The sequence below is a fragment of the Salmo salar genome, chromosome ssa09 (genome assembly GCF_905237065.1).
Source record: "Salmo salar chromosome ssa09, Ssal_v3.1, whole genome shotgun sequence".
In the NCBI taxonomy this organism is placed as follows: domain Eukaryota; kingdom Metazoa; phylum Chordata; class Actinopteri; order Salmoniformes; family Salmonidae; genus Salmo; species Salmo salar.
Genome location: NC_059450.1, coordinates 130,484,657 through 130,506,802, shown reverse-complemented (window position 1 = coordinate 130,506,802; position 22,146 = coordinate 130,484,657). Strand labels below are relative to the sequence as shown.

Genomic DNA, 22,146 nt, shown 5'->3' with positions numbered 1-22,146 from the left:
AATGTTTTACTTTTGGGGAAAAGAGTTCCCCAAACTATTCTAAACAAGTGAAGAAAGACAGTATCCTTCCTGAGGGGCATTTGAGTAACGGAGGTAAAAGATCATTTTCCCCTTCCCTAAACTCCACATTGAACATCATTCAAGCTGAGAGCTACAGCAAACTCCTGGCACCACATCAAAGCAGGGCAAGCGTCTGCCTCGCTTCCTCTCCCTCTGCCCCCTTTCCTCTGTTCCCTCCATCTCTGGAGGTGTCGGAACAGAGAGGGAGGAAGGGAGCAAGGGAGGGAGGCAGGGGGCGACCAGGAGGGATTTGTGTGTTGTAATCTGATGGGGGCTGCTCCTCAGACAGCTCTACTGTGAAAAGTCCATTCGGACTATGATGCATGGAGTGGGTGCTCAGCATGAGACTAAATAAAACAAGTGAAACACGGTGGGGCAAGACATTTCACTCACAAAAACTTAAAGTCCTGAGAAAGGCAGGAATTTCAGACATAAATTGCACCTTTTCATCGAGTTAAGGTAACATTTTCTGTAGTTTCAGAGAAGTGAAGTTGTCTGCCCACGAGACAGCTGAGCCAGGCACTGTATCTAGTGTGGTCTACTGTATGTGGTACAAGACTGGCAGAATCATCAATGCGATCAGTAAAACATTTTCTGAGGGGGGAAATGTAAACAATGAGGCCAAACTGCCTGACTAAATGTGGATGAAAGCGGAGAGCTCAGTAGGCGATGCAAACACTCAGACATACAACGACATAAAGAGTAAATTAGCAGCATAGTGAAGCAAGAGGTAATAGATAGTATTTTATTTTAAGAGAAATTGAGAAGCACTCATCAATCAACATATTAAAACATTTTTGCCATCTAGTTAATCAGGTTTACGTGATGGCACCTTAAAATAAATACTTTTAAAAACGAAATACAGACACAATATATGTGAGATCCAAACGAAACAAACAAACCAATTATTCAGATTCAGAAGAGATTAAACTTAAAAAACTGTCCATAAAATTCCCAAGCTCAACCCTAACTCTCCAACAAAAAGTTGTATTAAACAATTAAGTACTTTGTAAAATACATAATCTTACAAAATGTTTATTTTTTTATTTTTTTTAACTTTAAAAATCACTGTAAAATATTGGCTGGTATTATAACAAGAAAGCAGGTATTTTCATGTAGAATAAAAAAACGACAGAATGTGCTTCTGCATTTTTTACATCAGTATTATTCACATATGTCATGAATGTTTGATCAAGTCCTACACCGCGGGTGTCACTGGTCTGAGCCTCTGACTGGTGTATTGCACATGGCTGCTCCTCTTCAACCTCTCCTTATGGCAAGCGTACGTGCTGAAGTGAAGATGCATGCTGGTGGCCATGGTAACCAGCAGCGCCACACTATTAAGATGCAGTCTTTTCCGAGGCACCCGCACGCCATTCTCAGGAGGGGATCAAGGCATAAAGCATCTTTCAAACAGCCCCTATGCCCACCTGGGATGAGTAAAAACAATGAATGCACTTCAGTTCACAGCCCTCCGTTAAGCTAATTCACTCCAATGTCTTTCTGTCTATGACACATTATTAACAAATGTTGCTCACATTTTTCAAATATAAAAAGAATTTGGTTCCGTTTAACAGTTCCTCCACTGCAAAAAAGCCCTCAGTATCAAGGGAGAAGATTTCAAGAATACAGGTTACAGTACACAAATGTGGTCCACGTTGTATCGCATTGAAAGATGCATGTTTTTCTGTTGATGTCTTGAGCTGTACCAAGACCTCATGGCTTTCCCTTCACACTTAAGTGCACATGTACCATATCACCCCTTGACAGGACTGAGTCATTCAAAGACCGTCATACTCTACATTAGCATCTTTTACCAGCAAAGCATAGGAACCCATCTACTGTATCTATCTTCTCAGGACCCCACAGGAGATGTATTTTAGAGGCTTATAAATCTGCCTGTGACAAATGATTGTTGTTTTTTGTCTAAAGATCATGATCCTCTCATTCTAAGCATTATAGAATGTGTCAAATTACAAATTGTAGACAGAGAGTGATGGAACAGTGACAAGAAGAAACACACTTAATTCACAGCTGTAATATTGTTTGCTGACAAAAGGCTTAACAGCAATCTCAAATTTGCTAACCAAGAGCTTTGCATTTGTTAAGGGATCAGTGGGAGATACTACAAGAGCATGTAAACAAACGGCAGTTGGGCTTGAGAGTGTGATGAGCTTCTTCCACTAGCCTGAGCTTTGCCCTATTCTTTGGACCGCTCGTGATTAGATGGGATGGTTCAAACCAGAGCCAAACAGTATTTCTAAGTGCAAAGGCTTAAGAACGCCTTCCACCCCCAGAACATCTCTCTATCATTTCTTAATATTTACATCTGTGCTGTAGAAAAACAACAAAATATAACTTAAAATAAACTCTCTAGGCACTGTCGATTTCCAAGGCTTTTTGTTGCAGATTGAGAAGAAAAATGTTAGAAAACAAACATTTACAAATAAGAATTAGAGAGTGATGGTTTCTGCAGACCTAACACTTAGAATTCTCTACCATTTAAATATAGCAGGATCCTCCAGTCCAGTCCTCCAACACAACCCAACAGACTAGCAGCTCCTACAGTGGAGTGGCTATATGGATATGGACAGTCAGTCAGTGTCTAAAGAATAAGTGTGGTGAAGTTCTCAAGGTAAGTGTCATATCAGTCTCAAGCTTGTCTTTCACCCTCCCTTCCCTCCTGATAAACGAAAACCAACTATCCCTCAGGCCATGATCTTCTGGGGGATCTCTATGGAAGCCTTGAGGAAGAGGGAGTTGTCTCGGACATAGTTCCTCTTCTTGATCTCTTCGTGGGAGATGAACTTGGGGTAACCGAAGCCCAGGGTGCTCTCATCCAGCGAGTTACGGGTGCTGCACGGCTTCTGGAAGTTCTTCCAGTTGGGGTCAGGGTTGAAGGTCTCTGTGATGTGTTGGGGCTTGGACAGCGACGGGTCGCTCTGGTCCATGATGGAGAAGGTCACCTTGTAGGAGAAGGGCCACTCGAGCAGATTGTCGTACTCCCCTGGCAGCACCCGGATGTAGATAGACAGGTGCGAGCCCTCCCCACTGCCGTTACCGTTGAGAAACGCAGACACCTGCAGCTTGTAGCCGTAGCGATGGGTGTAGAAGGGCGGGCTGAAGAACTCATGGTTGTTCCGGAGTTTGGCCTCCTGGAGTTTCCGGGAGTAGTCGCTGAGCTTCCAGATGAGCACTCCATCGTTGCTGACTGACAGCTCCTCCATCTCCCTCCGCAGCTCAAGGATCTCCTGCCGCTGGCGCCCCACCAGGCTGCACATCATGGTCAGGTGGGACTTGGTCGTGTCCTCCAGGTGACGCCCGATCGCCAGTTTTGGGCACTGCAAGAAGAGAGGAGAGACTGGTTAGGGAGAGGTAACTCACTGTGTGTAGCAAGGAGGGTGAAACTCTGTATAGTACAAACTCTGTATAGAAATGTGTTGGATTTAATAATGTGGTACAGCACGCTAGATTGTTTTGTCTGTTTGAGTTTCACATTCAAGCCTCCTACAGTAAGTAGCCGTCTGCTAATCAGCTGCTCTTTTGGGAGCCCTGCCATACACATTTGTGTTTGGTGTACTGAACATCTGCACGCTTGGTTGTACTCTCTATGCTGATGCCTTCGTGGTCAGGGAGAGAGCCATTAATGCATTTTGTCAGACCATCTGCATTGCTATGGACTGAGCTTTCCAAATGCCCATTTCAAACACAAAGCATGAAGCCTGTCTGCTCTGACTCTGAGAGCTCTCCACATTTTCTCAGATTGACGTCAGTTTCAAAAATAGACTAAAATGCGCTGTCACAGCAGAGGAGATGTGTGACTCTCATTAAAATAGAGCCTAGAGGCAGGACGGCAGACGGCGCTGTATGTTGAAGACAATCATCGCTTTGGACATAAGTTACAGGGTTTCAACTCAACCCGAGCATGAAGCATAATAATCCAAATATAATTTGGGAAATATGCACAAAAAACTACCCGAGAGTGGAAAAATTATTAAACGTGACGTCAATAAAGCAGTGGGAAGTAATGAAAAATAAAACTATGCCTCTTGCAAAAAGCTAGAATCAAAGTTTTTCTCTTTGAGGGTCTGAAGTAATGAAAAGCAGCTAGAGAGCAGCAGGTCAGCCTTACCCTGTGTTTGCAGCCGGCATCTTTGAAGGGGCAGAGGATGAGGGCACTGCCACAGTTCTCCTTCACGTGATTGGCCAAGTCCTCCCGGGCTATGTTGGGGGTGCCACACTGGTTTGGACATGCGACTGGAAACCGAGGGCAGTGGTACTGATGGTTCTGGAGGGTAAAAAAAAAGTTATTACATTTATTACATTCATTTGACATAGACAATGCACATCAATCAACATTTCTGAAAATGTACCAGATTAAGACAGCCAGATAGATAAAAAATATATTGGGATCAGAATTCTTTTATCAAACAAAATGCGCTCTGTGTATCATGCAAGCATCTTTGCCACCAATTAAGAGAAAGAGCATCGACAAGACAACATGAAGCCCTTTGCACAGCAGAATCACTGTATGAGTGATTAAGAAACGGAGTGTATCATATTGAACTAATGGCTGTCTATTAAAATGTATGAATGAGATAAACGAGTTGATTATGGAGCCGAACTCATAAAGCATGTGTTTGAGAGGGAGACATGATGAATAAACTGTGGGTATGAGAGGAGAGGAGAGTGCGAGTGGCTGGCGGCCGCTGGGCCTGAGGACAGGATGTGTGCAGAGAGGTGACAGGTGCTGCCGGGGGTGGGCAATGCCAGCACAAATAGCAGCAGGCACAGCGGGCTGGCACAGAGTAGTGGGCACCATGAAAGCCAGTGTCCATGCAGCCGTGGGCCCAGGGCCATCCCGCTCTACAGAGACTGAGAACCCTCCTTCATCCAGGACAGACTGCACTGTTCCTTCATCACAAACAGTGAAATAAGGGAAGGACTCATAACAAACCTCCGGAATAAACCTTCAAAACACTTCATTCTCACAGGTCTGAGTTTGGGCACTAATTTAGGTCTGGCCTTCCAAGCAGTAATACAAATACTACATTGATGGAAAATAAAATGTACCCATTAATCAAGTGATGACAAATGTGATTGTAAAACAGGACATGCAGGAGAATGTAGGGAAGGAGGAAGTCCTAGAGCTTGTGCGGTCAGAGGAGGTGTGTTGATGTTGTTGACTAACCTGGATGGTGTCGAAGACAAACTCCTTGCCACAGTACTTGCAGGGCTGCGTGCGTTTGGGACACTCAGCCAGACTGTGCTGGGACAGGAGGCGGCGCATCATCCGCGCGCCACACTTATTCTCACAGTACACACTCTCCTGGGGACAGATACCCTGATGGTTCTGGGAGAGAAGACAGGACACACACACACACACAGGTCAAAACACAAGCAGTGACATCATCACAACCAACTAAACTACCAGCAAAACTACTAGTAAAACTAGCAAGCTTCCAGCGCAGCTCATCATTATTGTGACCCGTTTCAAGAAGCTAGGCGTATGTCGTACGTCACTACTTCACAGGAGAAGCATTTGAAAGTAAACTTTTGTTTTTATCAAAATGAATTTCTTTTTATATAAATGCTTTCTGGAACATGTGAACTTTCATGTGCCTTAATAACAAACGTGTATGCCATCTGTAAATACAAATAAAATTGTTAAATTACGAGCCTACAGTGAGGGAAAAATGTATTTGATCCCCTGCTGATTTTGTACGTTTGCCCACTGACAAAGAAATGATCAGTCTATAATTTTAATGGTAGGTTTATTTGAACAGTGAGAGACAGAATAACAACAAAAAAATCAAGAAAAACGCATGTCAAAAATGTTATAAATTGATTTACATTGCTAGTTAGCTAACATCGAACTTAGTTGGTTAACTTTAGCTACCTGCAGATTCATGCATGGTGGCTAGCTATGACAATCAGTTTGCATCACTAGTAGTATTGGTTGGGACTATGTGAATCCTTAACGGGTGGGGCTAATACTCTGACTATACCGCTAACGTCGCGTGCGCGAGCGTTGCAAAATAAATTTTGAAATCTATGTTATTCAATTATTGCACCCACACTGCTCGCGCGTGTCAACGAGCGTCTGCGTTGCCAAGGTCTAAAATAGAAGTAATTTCTATTTCTGACGCGGATCGCGCTGCAAGTCCTACCTCTCCCATCTCCTCATTGGTTTATAGAAGCAGGTACTCACGTGCCATCTCCTCATTGGTTATACCCACATGGGTGATTGAAAGACGAACTGTGTTGACGGTCGTCGTGATAATACTATGAAAGTTTAGATGCCAATCACCATATAAGTTCAAAGATGAAAAATCCTGGAAGGAGGAGAGATGACTAGAAACGATTCGGTTGGCCGTTTTATGTGTGGATTAATTGTCGGAGTAGAGGACCTTGTGCATTTCAGGTAAAATAACAACTCAATGTTTATATCCCAGGACAAATTAGCTAGCAACAGCAAGCAAGCTAAATAGGACAAATTAGCTAGCAAGTGCAAGCTAACTAGCTAAATTGCCATAAATGTTTAATGCTTTTCGATCTGTCCCCAAATTAATGTAATTGGTTCAGAGTTTGTTTTGATATTTTAACCTGCGTGTCGTGATCGCGTTTGGTATAGGGGGACAAAATTAATTGATGCACGATGGCGCACGTGTGCAGATGGTTTGGGTTCCGTGTAAGGCTTAAAGAGGGTGTGAATGATGCTGAATGGGTGTAGTCAAAGAAGAGCTCTCCAGTAGGTGTACCAAAACATTCAAGGAACAATTTTATGATCCCACTGCCACTGAAAATGAACAAATGACTTTCCTATAAAAAGCTGGAGCCATATTAATGAATCTGTTATGGTGGAAAGGCCACATTGGGCCTGTATAAACAGAGGAGGGGCAGCCTGTAAACAGTAACAGAGGTGTTAGTGAGAGGGAGAGAGGCTAACTTTAACCCTGAGGCACCACTTCTCTGGACGGAGAGAAAAACACACAGTATGAAAGGTGCACAGTTCTACGTCTCTCCCCTCATGCCAACAAACTTGTTATTTCTAAATACACTGCCACCATCAAAAGCTAGCATAATTTACATACTTGGCTTCCTGGAGTAGACACTACAAAGACTACTATTCACTCAGAGAAAAATGTGGCCTTAACCAGGTTGTTTACTTGCTAGTGCTACTCTGTAAAAATAGAAAAAGTAGGTCTCTGTTTGTTGTTGTTTACCTCATAGGCCTCCCCGGTGAACTCGCTCCCGCAGAACTCGCACTTGACCTTGCGCTTGGGGCAGTCGTGCTGCAGGTGGTCGGGCAGGTCACGGCGCGTCAGCTTGATGGAGCAGCGGTTGGGGCAGGGGATCACATTGAAGGCGCAGGTGGAGAAGTGACCCTGAGGGAGACGGAGGGAGGGGGGAGAGAGGAATGTGTCAGCAGCAAGACACCGACGCTCTCTCAGCCCGCATTTTGCATTTAGCCAGGCCTCCGCTAGCAGATAACCCAACACACTGGAGGCACGAGACACAGGGCTATGGTCATAAAAAAGGTATCTTAGACAGGATGAGAGAGGATGAGTGAGAAAGAGGTAAAAAAGGGTAAGAAAGCCAGGCAGGCAGCTACTGACCTGGAGCTGCTTCATCTGTCCGGTCCAGCGACAGCCTTCCTCACTGTGGATGCAGCGGATGGGCAGAGCCAGGATCTGCTGCTCCAGCTCTGGGTCAGGGTAGATCTGTAGCCATGACACAACCATGGGGACATGATCAGCACTAGCTCACAGGTATAGATACGCCTTGTCCAGTATATCTCCTGTTTCTGTAGCATGAGGCAGGTTGACGTACAAGTACACCGCCTGTACAGGAAGCTATCTCCTTAATACTGACTGCACAGGGTCACACTGGGATAACTGCAGTATAAACCCTGGATGGTGTGGTTATTTTATGGGGACAGTGTGGGGGAATAGTGGCCGCACCCAGGGCAACACTCAAACTAATATAGTGTGTGACTGATTAAGACAAAGGGTGTTTCCAGCAGTTAGGAATGATTATCATGTTGATGCCTAACTAAGTGTATTAATAATACAATGAAGCCTTGACAAAGAGGGTCTGAACGACCAGCAGCAAAACAGCAGAAGAGGAAGTTCAAAGTACAAGTCCTGGACATGAATGAATCAGTCCCAAAATTAGGAATAACAATTGAACTTCTGTGAACACAAGAACGCATACTGCAATGTTTATGGAATTATAGTTCATGAAATGTAGAAAACATCAGAGAGAGAATTAAAGTGAGGAAGGAGGGAGAGAACACCCCATAGTCACTGATCAAGAAGGATGAGGTCCTTCTCTATTCAATCAAGCCAAATCCGCTCCCTAAAGAACAGTATCCTCTGGATTTACAGATTTAGGCCACACAAACACACACACACGCTCTTCGTGACAACCCTTGTGAGGCAGCACTGCATGAATCTCCGTCCATATGTTGCCCAGGCTGCCTCTGTCACACGAGGAGAAAAGGAACTTCCTCAAAATGTCAAAGCTGTCCCTAAAACAAATAACAGCTCAACTGTAGTCACACGCCTTCATACGAGAGGTGGTCTCTTTCTCTATAGGCTATAAATCAAAACATTGAGATACTATGGTTTTACCATAGCCTAAATGTTTTTTAGACATAAATAAGTACTCTGTAAATGTTTATGGTCTTGGTACCCTATTAGAACTGTAAAAGTCTGAATTGTAAAAGGTAAATGTGCAGTGGAATTAAAAAGGGTCCAGTGAATAATACATTAGGGCCAAAAGTAGATCTGAGGTAAAACTTTTCACTCTCCTGACTTGGCAACATTTACTGGTCCATTAACTGACATGAACTGTTATATCATCGCAAATAAAAGCTGTGTGCTACAGTAGTTTAACTAGTGAGGATGAATTATATATCACATTCACCATGCTGTAATGAAAACTGCCTTCAAATCACCAAAATATAAAGTAGAGAAGAATCTTTCCATTTGAAAAGAGCTCAGCACTATGGCAGAGAATGTGTGTGCTGCTCCCAGTCTGTGATGTGTGTGTTGTGAGTCAGGTTGGGTACTATGACAGCAACAAATAAAGAATAGGCTATCTGTGCAAATGGACCAATAAAGCAAGTATTGTACTGTGCTACAGAACAGCACTGTCTCTTACAATGTACGCAGCATAATAATGCATGGTGAGTGATTGAAGCAGATAACTGCAATACTATTTCCTACTGGAAATCACATGCGCTGAGCCAAGATGACAAAGAAACCAAATCCTCTAAAGTAAACCTTAACGTTCCCTCATTGTTCCTGCCTGGGAGTCTGTGGGGGACTGCAATAAAGACCTTTTAATAACATAGGCCCTGGAGGATCATGGAACTAAAGCTGTCTCTGTCTGCTGTCTGTCTGTCTGTCTGTCTGTCTGTCTGTCTGTCTGTCTGTCTGTCTGTCTGTCTGTCTGTCTGTCTGTCTGTCTGTCTGTCTGTCTGTCTGTCTGTCTGTCTGTCTGTTTTAGAATAGACAGTCAGCTGCAGTCTCACAGCAGAACACATCCCTTTACATTACCGACTTTCTGCTTCCTCTCTTTGACAACAGGGCCATATTTTAATGACATGTTCCATTGCCTGGGTGAAATGAGAGCATTATTAGAATTGAGTTGTGTTCAGGGAAGGGCAAGGACAGGGACAGTGCAGTATATAGGGAAAAGAGTGTCCCAAACGGCACCCTTTTCCCTATATACTGCACTACTTTTGGCCAGGGCTCACAGGGTTCTGGTCAATAGACGTGTACTATATAGGGAATAGGGTGCCATTTGGGACGTAACCCTAGTCACCAGCAGGGTGTATTTTACAGGTGACTGGGAGGCTGTGAAGGCATCAGTAAATACCAGTGTCTGACAGGTGTGCAATGAGGACGTCCTCCCAGTGGGGACCCGTGTACTGCTTCTCTGTCGTGACTACAGTCTCCTTAAGAGCTTCGCTAGCGGTCGCAGCTCGGCATAAGCAGCGCTACCCCACTGACCTCACCACCTCACTGGATTACTGCTTCTGAACTCCTAACACACTTTAGCATGCTAATGTTTTAGTATAGACCACGATGGGCCTACTGTATGGGCAATTCATTAATTCATGGGAAAACTAGCCAGTGAGACTGTACAGTAACTGAGATGATGAATTAGTGGTCATTGGTGTTTTAATTCCTTTGTTAAGCGTTAAGCTTGGGGTCCTCTCATGCACAGAGCAGAATTAAGTCCTTATCCTTTCGCTGCACACTCTTGGCACAGTGGGGAAATCAAGTTTGTGAGAGAGTCATTCTTTCATTACGAATAGAGACTGCCACCATATACCCCCTGTACAATCTGATTAAATGCTTAAAATAAAAGATGGAGTAAGAAGCCAAAAGTTGAATTGAAGATATTTAGATGTGGTATTCTTTCTCTGGACCGGGATGAAGAGTTTTAGGAGAGCTACTGTTTTAGTGATTTTGCCTCTCTTTTCTGTCAGATCAACACAATACCCTGCTTTTCTCCAGCAACGCTATACTTCAAAATATAACCCAACCTTTGACTCTGGCTGCTAGGCTGCAGAGTGTTTTTACCACTCCCCAGCCGCTCTCCGGTTGAGTAATCATGTCTGCTCATCTGTTTTTCATGGGTACTGTATTAAACTGTAAAACTTCCATGTCCACAGTAGTGTGCGAGAGTGAACTGTTTTGTGCATTGAGAAACGGACCGTCATCAACCCTGACATTCCAAGGGGAATGAGTAGCCTGTGGTCCTTCGTTAGCACAATTAGTGGGCCTATACGAGGATGGCTAGCTAGCTGCCTGAGCCCTCTGTCTGTTGGTCTATGGGTCTGGGGTAAGGGACATGGTGACTCATGTGTCCTTGCGGTTTCCCAAATGGCACCCTATTCCCTATATAGTTCACTACTTTTGGTCAAAAGTGCCATTTGGGTCACACCACTTCAGATTCACAGTTAAAATAAGGCCTCATCTCAGCATGACCAGGACGTGGTACAACACACAGATTTACATTCATAATAAGTGTGTTGTATGGGGAAGTTACTGGGTAGCCCAGAGACATGATTTTGTAAGAAGGAGCACATCAGAAAGTGAGGGTGAATTCTGTTGATTGGTGTGTGTTTGTAGGCTTAACTATGGTTGTAGGCTTAAGTATTGGTTAACTGGCACACAGATCGTATATCAAACTTGAATGGGTGGGACTGTCAGGGACATGTGAGAAAGTGGATAGGTGAGTTTTAACCGTACCTTGGCATAGTCCAGGGGCAGCTGGTCCTCTGGGCACTTGAAGACCCCCTCACTGTAAGACATAAGAAGGAAAGGACACGTTAATAATCATTGACAATCCATTTTTATGATAGGGTACCACTGTCCTAAGAGGTCCACACACAGTGCCCTTGCCTCTCCTCCAGTTGCCTTCAAAAAGCACCCCCACACCCATTCTCTGCTCTCACACACCCATCCCAACCACACTGCACTGTACAATAAAGCCAGCTTAGTTTCTCTGAGCCACTAACTTTTATGAAGTTGCCCTTTCATGTTCCCTCCCTCCAAGGATTTATTTCCACAAATTCACAGTTGTATTACTGGAGAGGAAAAGAGAAGACGTTGCAGCCTGATCTGTCTATCTATAATACATTAAGGGCTTCTCTCGCTCGCCCCCGCCCCTACCCCTCCCTTTCTCTCTCGCTGTCATGTCAAAGGTGTTCATTTTTACCCCTCTTTTTAAAGGCAGGGGGATGACAATCTGAGCGTGTGTGAAGAGGCTTCCTGCTTCCTATAAAGAGCAGGAGGCCGGTAACTTTGTACCCTCCCTCCCTTCTCTATTTTCTCCAGCGGCAATAAAACCCAAATTAAGATCTGAGATCTCTGGTTTTATCACACAGGCAGCGCCAAAAATGAAACACTCACTGCCTGTCCTGATTTAGCTGCCTTTTACCAAGGGCAGGAAGAGATGGGTGGCCTGCCATGAGATGGGTGGCGGTGGCCCTCTGGTAACAACGCAGCACGTCCCCAGTCCTGATGCCACCATGAAATATTCCCTCTAGTAAATAATACAGATGACGTCAGTAGTGTAGGCAGGCAGTGGGGGGAGCTCACCGTGTTGAGCCCATAGATGTACTATGCAGTAGATCTACAAAGATGGCGCTGACAGAGCAAGCAGTATTTCGTTTTTTTTTGTGTTATTTCTTACAAGCATTTGGCTACACCCGCAATAACATATGTGTACATGACCAATAACATTTTATTTGATTTACAGCAAAGCGAGTCAATAAGTGACACAAAGAGCAACTTTAAAAAGGCCATCAGTGACAGATCCCCTGAGATGTTGCCTGCCGAGAGTACAGGGGAACCGAGTGCAAACCGATTTCCATGTACAAACGTGAAAATGTCAGCAGTCAACAGCGCGCTAAATGAATGGTAGACGAACGGGAAATCCACATTCGGTGCGATGTGTGCACCCCTTAAAGAGACATGTCTGTAGTGTAGTGGTGGGTTGCAGGCCCCCTGCTGAGCCATAGGGGTGGCTGGGACATGGATCAGGGGGAGCAAGAGGGTCAGTCAGTCAGTCAGTGACATGAGATGAGGATGTACTTCCCTTTCCTCGTGGCCCAGTGCACATACATGGGATCGTAATGTCATTTTCATAGGCCGCAGCCAGACAGGAATTTTGCAACAATTGATAGAGGTACTGTAACACTCATGGTGAAATGCTCCTTTGCTTTGCATACCTTTTCATTGCCCACGGGTGTGAGAGGGGGACTAAAATAACCTCAGTGTTTTGGGTTGAAGCCACAAGGTCCTGAAGCTCCATCTGTCCTACTACCACCATGTACGAGGTAAACAACAGAAAAAAAGCTTTAATGAACAGGCTTCTCCTGACCTCTCCATTCTCTAAAGTACATTAATAGATTAATGGGAAAACAAAGAGCCCGAAGGGGGCAGGGAGGACAGTGGTCTCTGCTCCCAGGGTCCTACAATGGGTGCCTCCCAAATTGCACTATCCCCTATATAGTGCACTACTTTTGCACTATGTAGGGTATAAGTTGCCATTTGGGATGCATACAATGTCCCTATTGACCAGGGTCCCCGTGGCCCTTGTTACACCCTGGAATCTAGTTGGCCTCAATGTCAATTGACAGAGCCTGAGGCCCTCAGGGAGTGGACCAGAGACCCAGGGCCATGTGGTGGTGGAACACATGATCAGTGATCATCCTGCACTTTGCCCCGGCTGGGCTGCCTGGCCTGCCTCTCCAGCTGCTGTGGAATCAGCTGCATGCAGAACAACAGACCAGAGGGATGACAGGGGAAGGGGGAGAGGGAGAGAGGGAGAGAGAGAGGTGAGGGAGGGGGAGGTTAATGCATTACGAGACGGCAGTAATTCCAGTCCATTAGGGTCACTCTGTCAGCAGGGAGCTGGAGAGCAATTAATAAACAACAATGCGGCTGTAAAAAAAAGAAATCTATTGATCCCCAGGTGAAGGAGCCCAGTCAGCAGAACATCTCATATGTACTGTGAAATCATTTACTAATCTCCATCATTAGAGCCTCATCTATTTGATGTTGATGATGCGTTTTAGAGCCACAGGGCCGGACTGCATGACGCAGAGCTGTGGGCTACATCCCAAACAACACCCTACTCCCTATATAGTGCACAATGTTTTACCAGGGCCCACAAAAGTAGTGCACTGTATAGGGAATAGGGGGCCATTTGGTACGTGGGGCTGTGTAGTGACTCTTCCCCCATATAGAGAAAGGAAATAGAAACAGAGAGAAAGGTGCTCCTTGCTGGACTAGACAGGGGAGATGTAAGCAGCGCAGGAAAGCAGGGTTTACAGGTGAAGGACCCACCCAGGCTGCTCCTCTGCTCTGCCTGACACAAAGAGGCAGACAGTCGAAAAAAACGTAGTCACCGCCTGTCAGGATTATTCCCTCCCTGCTTTGCAGAGAAAGTCCTGCAGCCACGCATTCATCTGCTTGGCCCGCTGTTCATAATGCTACCCGACTCTACAGCCCGCTTGTTTGTGGAGCTCACTGCCGCTTTGTGACAGCACATTAGCAGAGAGAGGAGGGGGCATTGGACTAATAATAGCTTCTATACAAGTCTTCCCCTTCTCTTGACAAACCATTTCGATGACTACTTGAAGACCTTCTTACAGTGGAGAGTAAGGTTGCACTAACGACTGTTTAATGCCCTTGACTACTTCAATGCCCACCTCCAATCACTCAGCACTGTGTGGCTGTGAGAGGATCAACAATATTGTTATTCTAACACTGAAAAAAGGGAAAATGACTTTGCATACATACAGTACAGCCTGGTCACCCGCAGGGACCTTGCACCCTGTCCACTTGACTCACAAACCAACGGCATTACTGATACCCACAGTTTCACTCCAACTAGGCTACAGTTTCACAGGAGAAAAATGTGCCTACTACGATACACAGGTCAGAGATAACAGTGCCTGACTTGAACACAGCTCTCACAAGCAAAGTCAATGATTACACAGGGTGAGAGGCTGATAAACTACAAACTAACCAATCACTCATGTTGGGAAAGCACTGCAGACAGAACTGCTCAATAACCACATAGCGTGTTTAATATAATCACCACATTAAAATGTCAATGGGTTCCCATCCTTTCCCTGTCTCTAATACCGTGAGAGTAGCCTAGGCTCCACAGCTGTTGTGCTGCAGTGCAGGGAGGCCAAAATCCGATCCAGCAGGCCCGCGGACCAAAACAGCAGAAGGCTGGATGAGTATGCCCCACACCTAATTACATGTTCAAAATCACCCACTTATCTGGTCAGACAACAGCCTTCTCCCCAGCTCTAATTAGGGGCATTTCCCCTCCATGGGTGAAAGTCCCCCCCCAGCATTACCCTATTATTTCCCTGTACCCCCCTGACCCATCCCCCACTCCCCAGCCCCTAATTGCACCCTCTCTCTTGCCCTCAAATCCTCTTGTAGGCCCTGAGAGCAGATTAAACAGCCATCCATTGAGCCCAGTGATAGCGATGAGGACAGCAATCACAACATTGTACCGTCACCCTCCATATGCCTCGTGACAGGCAGACGGCCACTGAGAAGAACAAGACAAATCCCCCAGGTTTGGTTGGCTTGCAGAAGACTGCAGACAGGCTGTCTAGGGACAGTACATTACAGCTACCACACACAGAGAAAGAGGAGATGGCTCCTGATCTCCCTGACGGCCAGGGAGACCCCAGACCCTAACCAGGTTTACAATAGTAAAGGGCATGGCTGTGGAGAGCTAAACAAAACTCTCAGAGGAGTTTATGAGAGTTCTGGAGAGCAGGACGTCTGTGACCTATTAACGTCCAAAAGTGAGTTCTACTATTGCTGTGAGAGGTTGTCTACGTCCCAAATAGTACCCTATTCCTTAAATAGTGCACTACTTTTGACCAAGGCCGATAGGCCATTTGGGACTTAGAGGGCCATTTGGGACTTAGAGGAGGTATTTTCAAACTCAGAGATCTTATCAAGACACTTGACTGGGTTGTCTGGCAAGTAGCTGTATCAGGCCTGGGTTGCTTGTCTTCTCTGGAAGCTTACCCTGAGGTTTTATGTCCATCCTCATGCAAAATAATTTTATTTTGAAGTAAAGAAGTGGATTAACTCTTCTACACAAACAAGATCTTAAATGCCATTAGTTCCTTTTATTCAGGCTTCCTGGCTTTCAGTCGATCCCAATTCCATGCTTCTGCTAGCAGAATGTTGGGAGAAAACAGGGATCTTGTTTCATCTCAGCAGGAGTTCCCTTAATCCCCTAAATCCAACAGTTTTTTGTGTGTATATGAATGTGTGTGTGTATGTGTTATAACTCACATCAAATTATCACCCTCTTGTTTCCAACAGTAATGAGGCTGTCATTATAACTGCCCTTTACAAGCCCGTTGACAGACTCGCCTCCTGTCCAGGAGGTGTACTTGTACATCAAACTGCCTCCTGTCCACAGAAACATGACCCTAAGGTCCATTCTGGCTTGCACAATATACCATATACACAATAAACCTATCCTATGCAATGCTGAAAGGGAGAAAATGTAAACCCGTTCCAGTTGAATTAAATGGCCTATCGTAAAACTACATTTCCTGTTGTTTATACGATGCCTAGTAGTAACCAACAACAGCTTGGGAGATTTCTTGCTGATGTTAGTAGCAGTTGGAGCTAATGAAAGGACTCTAAATCACAGCTCTCCTTCAAAAGATAAAGAGCCTCCATCACATTTGACTAAATACACTACATGACCAAAAGTATGTGGACACCTGCTCATCGAACATCTCATTCCAAAATCATGGGCATTAATATGGAGTTGGTCCCCCCTTTGCTGATATAACAGCATCCACTCTTCTCGGAAGGCTTTCAACTAGATTTTGGAACATTTCTGCGGGGACTTGCTTCCATTCAGCCACAAGAGCATTAGTGAGGTCGGCCACTGATGTTGGGCGTTTAGGCCTGACTCTGAGTCTGTGTTCCAATTCGTCCCAAAGGTGTTCGAGGGAGTTGAGGTCAGGGATCTGTGCAGGCCAGTCAAGTTCTTCCACACCGATCTCGACAAACCATTTCTGTGTGGACCTTGCTTTGTGCACGGGGGCATTGTCATTTTAAATACTGAAACAGGAAAGGGCCATCCCCAAACTGTTGCCACAAAGTTGGAAGCACAGACTCGTCTAGAAAGTCATTTTATTCTGTAGCGTTAAGATTTCCCTTCACTGCAACTAAGGGGCCCAGCCGAACCATGAAAAACAGCCCCAGACCATTATTCCTCCTCCATCAAACTTTACAGTTGGCACTGTGTATTGGGGAAGGTAGCTTTCTCCTGGCATCCACCAAACCCAGATTTGTCCGTCGGACTGCCAGATGGTGAAGCGTGATTCATCACTCCAGAGAACACGTTTCCACTGCTCCAGAGTCTAATGGCGGCAAGCTTTACACTACTCCAGCCGACGCTTGGCATTGCGCATGGTGATCTTAGGCTTGTGTGCGGCTGCTCGGCCTTGGAAACCCATTACATGAAGCTGCCGACGTACAGTTCTTGTGCAGGCGTGGCTTCTAGATGCAGTTTGAAACTTGGTAGTGAGTATTGCAACTGAGGACAGACCATTTTTAAGCGCTTCAACTCTTGGTGGTCCCGTTCTGTGAGCTTGTGTGGCCTATCACTTCACAGCTGAGCTGTTGTTGCTCCAAGACGTTTCCACTTCACAATAACAGCACTTACAGTTGACTGGGGAAGCTCTAGCAGGGCAGAAATTTGACAAACTGACTTGTCGTCCTAAGACGGTGCCACCTTGAAAGTCACTGAGCTCTTCAGTAAGGACATTCTACTGCCAATGTTTGTCTATGGAGATTGCATGGCTGTGTGCTCGATTTTATACACCGGTCAGCACCGGGTGTGGCTGAAATAGCCGAATCCACTGATTTGAAGGGGTGTCCACATACTTTTGTATATATTGTACCTTTTCATTCAGAGAAGAGACAACGGAGATGAGAGAAGTGATCCGAAGTACACTCCATATCCACATGAGTGAAGAGGTCTGTAGAACAGTGGAGGGAGAGATGGAGAGAGTCATTGGGCAGTGACTGGGTGAATGAATGGCCCCTAGTCAAAGAACAGCCAGAATTTGCTTCACAAATGGCACCCTATTCCCTATAGTGCACTATTTTTGTCTAGAGACCTTTAAACCCTGGTCAAAATAAGTGCACTATATAGGGCATAGGGTGCCATTTGAGACACATTCAGAGGGATCCCCTGGATGAGGAAGGAGGTGGAGGACACGGGGTGAAGCAGGTGTTTCTACCTATGGAACCTGATACGATGGGAGGGTATCATTCCCTGCTCCTGCTGAATGCGGACTCAGTTTACAGCCTGGACAAAGGCAGGGGCAGCAGCCCAAATATGCAGCCCCTATTCCCTACATAGTGCACTACTTTTGACCAGGATCCATAGGGCTCTATTTCGGAAAAAGGTTCCATTTGGGAAGCAGCGAGGCTCACCTCAGACTTCTTCTTTGTCCCTGGGAGGAGAAGGAACTACCTCCACTTTCTCTATGTTTAACACTTTCTGGGTTACTACATGACTCCATATGTGTTATTTCATAGTTTTGATGTCTTCACTATTATTCTATAATGTAGAAAGTAGTAAAATAAAGAAAAACCCTGGAATGAGTAGCTGTGTCCTAACTTTTGACTGGTATTGCACATCTTGTTTTGTTTTGCCTTTTTTAATCGGGGTTTGATTGACTGATGCATAGAGGACATGCTTGTACAGCAAATGTCATTTGTAAAATCATATCTGACTCACATCATTGGTGTTGGAATGTCCAGTCAGTGACAGCTTAATGTGAACTGACCATGTCTGACTATCTGAAGGTCATGGACGTCAACAAGAGTTGATTCAGCCTCATAGGTATTAGGCCTAGTTCCTCAAGATCCAGTTTGTTCAAGCCTGGATCCAGACAGTATGTATCCTGTATCTACTCTACTGCAGACACTCTTAAGACATTTTCATTAGTCTTTCTACTGTTGTTCTCAGCCACAATAGCACAAATGATGCAAGTGAAGGAAAGCCAACTAGGCCTCATACTACAAGGACAAGTGTGTGGGTGGTTGTCTGGCAGCGTTTCCATGGCTCTCTCTCTCTTCCTGCTCTCCCTTCAACATACTGGATGCGTCCCAAATGGCACCCTATTCCCTTTATAGTGCACAGAGCTCTATGGGCCCTGTGCAGTATAAAGAGAATAGGGTGCAACCACTCTCCAACCACTCTCCTCACTAGGATAAAAGATATTGACTAAGGTAGAAGAAACCCATGGGGAAAACTACTGTGTTTAAATAGCCTACAGACAGACATAGCATTCAGACAGTGAGCATCCCCATCCAAGAGATGAGCTTCGTGATCAACACAAAATATACACTTGTGGCCAAAAATATTGGCACCCTTGCACTTTTTTCAAAAAATACACAATTTCGAAAATGGCCTGGACAATATTATTGGCACCTTCTATAAATAGTTAGAAATCATTTGATTTCAAGCAGGTGTTTCTCCTTTACTTTGGAATTGAACTCACCTGTAGTGAGTTGCAGGTGCCTGCAATATAAAAATCACAAATTTAACCAGTTTGAACAGAGAAAATAACTCCTTCTCCTGTTTTATGTCACTGTGTGTACCGCAATAAGCATGGAGAAAATAAAGAAAACCAGATAATTATCTGAAGAGGTCAGACACAAGATTGTAGCCAAGCATGGACAATCAATCTCAAGGCTAGAACTCCATCTCCAGAGACTTTGATGTTCATGTTTTCACCGTACGTAATGTTATCAAGAAGTTTAAGGCCAAAGCCCACTGTAGCCTACCTCCCTGGATGTGGCTGCAAGAGAAAAGTTGATGGAAGATTGCAGCAAAGGATTATCTGAATGGTGGAGAAAGCACCTCAATCAACTGCCACACAGATTCAAGCTGACCTTCAGACACAAGGTATGACAGTTTCAACAAGCACCATCTGTCGCCAACTCAATGAATGGGGGTTATATGATAGGAGACCCAGGAGGACCCTATTGCTGAGAGAGAGACATAAGAACGCCCAACTGCAATTTGGCAAAACACACCTGAACATGCCAAAATCCTTCTTGGAGAATGTTCTGTGGAGAGATGAGACCAAATTTGAGCTTTTTGGTAAAGCACACCATCTCTATTTTTACAGCAAAAAATTAAGCCTTCAACAAAAAGAGCATCTTCCCTACAGTCAAACATGGAGGTCAGTGACGTTTTGGGGTTGCTTTGCTGCCTCTGGCACTGAGTGCCTTGAACGGGTGCATGGTATTGTGAAATCAGGAGAATACCAAGGCATTTTGGAGTGCAATGTCAGACCCAGTGTCAGAAACATGGGTCTCCTTCAAAGGTCATGGGTCTTCAAGCAGGACAATGACCCAAAACACACTTCAAAAAGCACCCAGGAATGTTTCAAGACAAAACGCTGGACTGTTTTGAAGTGGCCAGCAATGAGTCCAGATCTAAATCCCATTAAAAACTTATGGAGAGATCTGAAAACAGCAGTTGGGAGAAGGCACCCTTCAAATCTGGGAGAACTGGAACAGTTTGCACAAGAGGAGTGGGCCAAACTGCCACTAAATAGGTGCAGGAAGCTCATTGATGGCTATAGGAAGCGCTTGATTGCAGTTATTTTGACCAAAGGCTGTGCTACCAATTATTAAGTCTAGGCTATTTTAAATGGATATATTAAGTTCTGAATAAAAAACAAAGGTTCTGTAATATTAAGTGAAATAAAGAATTGCGGAGACCAAATACATAATTTCAACTTAGTTACTTGAAAAAAAGTGCAAGGGTGACAATATTTTTGGCCACGACTGTAGGCCTATACCAAGGCCATCATATCAGTTCCTTATTCCACACAAGGAGGATGTGTCTCAGGAAGATAATACTTTTTGATTGATAAACAGTATTGGTAAGGATGCAATGTTGTGTTTAATGAGAGCTTCCTATAACTCAGGTGGTGGTCAGGTGAACCATAAAGAGCCACTGGGTGCGTCCGAAATAACACCCTATTGCCTATATAGTGCACTACCACTGTGTGTCTCGGTGATGCCATTCATGCACAGAGAAAGTGGAGGTAGTTCCTTCTCCTCCCAGGGACAAAGAAGAGGAATGGGGTGAGCCGGGCTGGGGTGAGCCTGGCTGCGTCCCAAATGGCACCCTATTCACATGTAGGGCCCTATGGGTCCTGGGCAAAAGTAGACCACTATAGGTGAAATGGTGCCATTACAGACGCAGGTATTGATCATGGGACAGCTCTCTAAAAAAATGTACAAAGATGGAAGTTCTTTAGATGCAAGTGATGGCACTAGTTTGCGCCACTTACTTAACAATATACATTTTTTCTTTGCAGTTCTCCGAGTGAGCTTAACAATTTGTGAGCACAAACCATCTGTAAGCTAATTCACACAGTCCTACCACGTTCAAAGGTTAGCGAAATATCAATTTGTTTTCAAATGCCATCTTTGTTTAGCAGCACTAAGATGACAGTTGTTGAAGGATAATAATGTGGTACCGTATATTTTCCAAGGGTTTTAGAATTGCATCATAATCAAGCTTTTGAATGCTGCTACGAATTGCCTGCATGGCAGCAGCTCTTTCCCCCCCCCCCCCCCCGAGTAGAGCTTAGGGGAACAAGCTAGCACGTCAAAACCTGACAACAAAAAAAGGGCAAAGTTATGTTCACTGACATCCTTGTAAGAAAAGGAACAGACGGATAGTTCTCTGACTTTTATGATATCAGACGTCTGTTCTGAGCCACAGGGAGTTAGTTCCCTGAGAATACATCATGGAATAGGTTCTGCACACTGTTCAGAGGGGGATCTGAGGTGGTTGATCGGTTGGAAACCAGGAGCGTCAGCTCTACACCGTTAGCCTACACTGTGACTCATAGTGGCACAGCTCTGATGCAAGTCGACTGTGTTCTGGCGCAACAGAAAACACTGACCCCCCCAAAGGGTCCAGCCACCTGCTAGAGCACAGAGGAGAGGGGGAACAGAGGGGGGGAGGGGGGCGAGAGGGAGGGATACAGCCATCTGCAAATTTGGCTCAAGTCTCTGAGACGCCATAATCCATGTTTAAGTGTGTGAGAGGAGGGGAGACGGAGCTTACACTCCCTCACAATCCCTGTTGCCGTCTCCTTCCGTCAATGTGACTGTGCTATAGACATGGAGTCTTCATCAGGGGAACCAGGGCCTCAGAATCTTCACGTAGCCTGCAAACTGCCAACCCAACTGCCAACCCAGCACAACACAGCGATATGAAACCCTTTCTTGTCGACTTTGTACTTTTGTAATAGTCAATCGGATGAAAATACTGTCAACTGAGTAATTTTATGGTTTCCTTGAACTCGCTTGAACTGGCAAACCTTCACTGGTGATCTATAGCTCAGCTGGCAGAGTTAAGTGCTTCATTGGGTTTGTAATGAATCCTCTCCAATGGGATAGACTGGATTTAACTGTACTGTTTAGCCTACATGTACTTGGATTGTACTCA

General features: G+C 45.0%; 1 protein-coding gene across 2 annotated transcripts in view; it reads right to left on the bottom strand.

Moving 5' to 3' along the window:
* Nucleotides 1-791: 791 nt before the first annotated feature.
* traf4a (tnf receptor-associated factor 4a) overlaps nt 792-22,146 on the bottom strand; it is a 47,463-nt gene continuing 26,108 nt past the window's right edge. Inside the window, exons 1-7 of one of the 2 annotated variants that reach the window (XM_014214218.2) lie at nt 12,815-13,283; nt 11,331-11,382; nt 7,680-7,784; nt 7,287-7,448; nt 5,252-5,413; nt 4,193-4,348; nt 792-3,401 (exon numbers count right to left, since the gene is read on the bottom strand). In XM_014214218.2, the coding sequence (XP_014069693.1) occupies nt 2,769-3,401; nt 4,193-4,348; nt 5,252-5,413; nt 7,287-7,448; nt 7,680-7,784; nt 11,331-11,382; nt 12,815-12,915 (1,371 nt within the window). In that variant the 5' untranslated portion in view covers nt 12,916-13,283 and the 3' untranslated portion in view covers nt 792-2,768. 2 annotated transcript variants of the gene reach the window in all.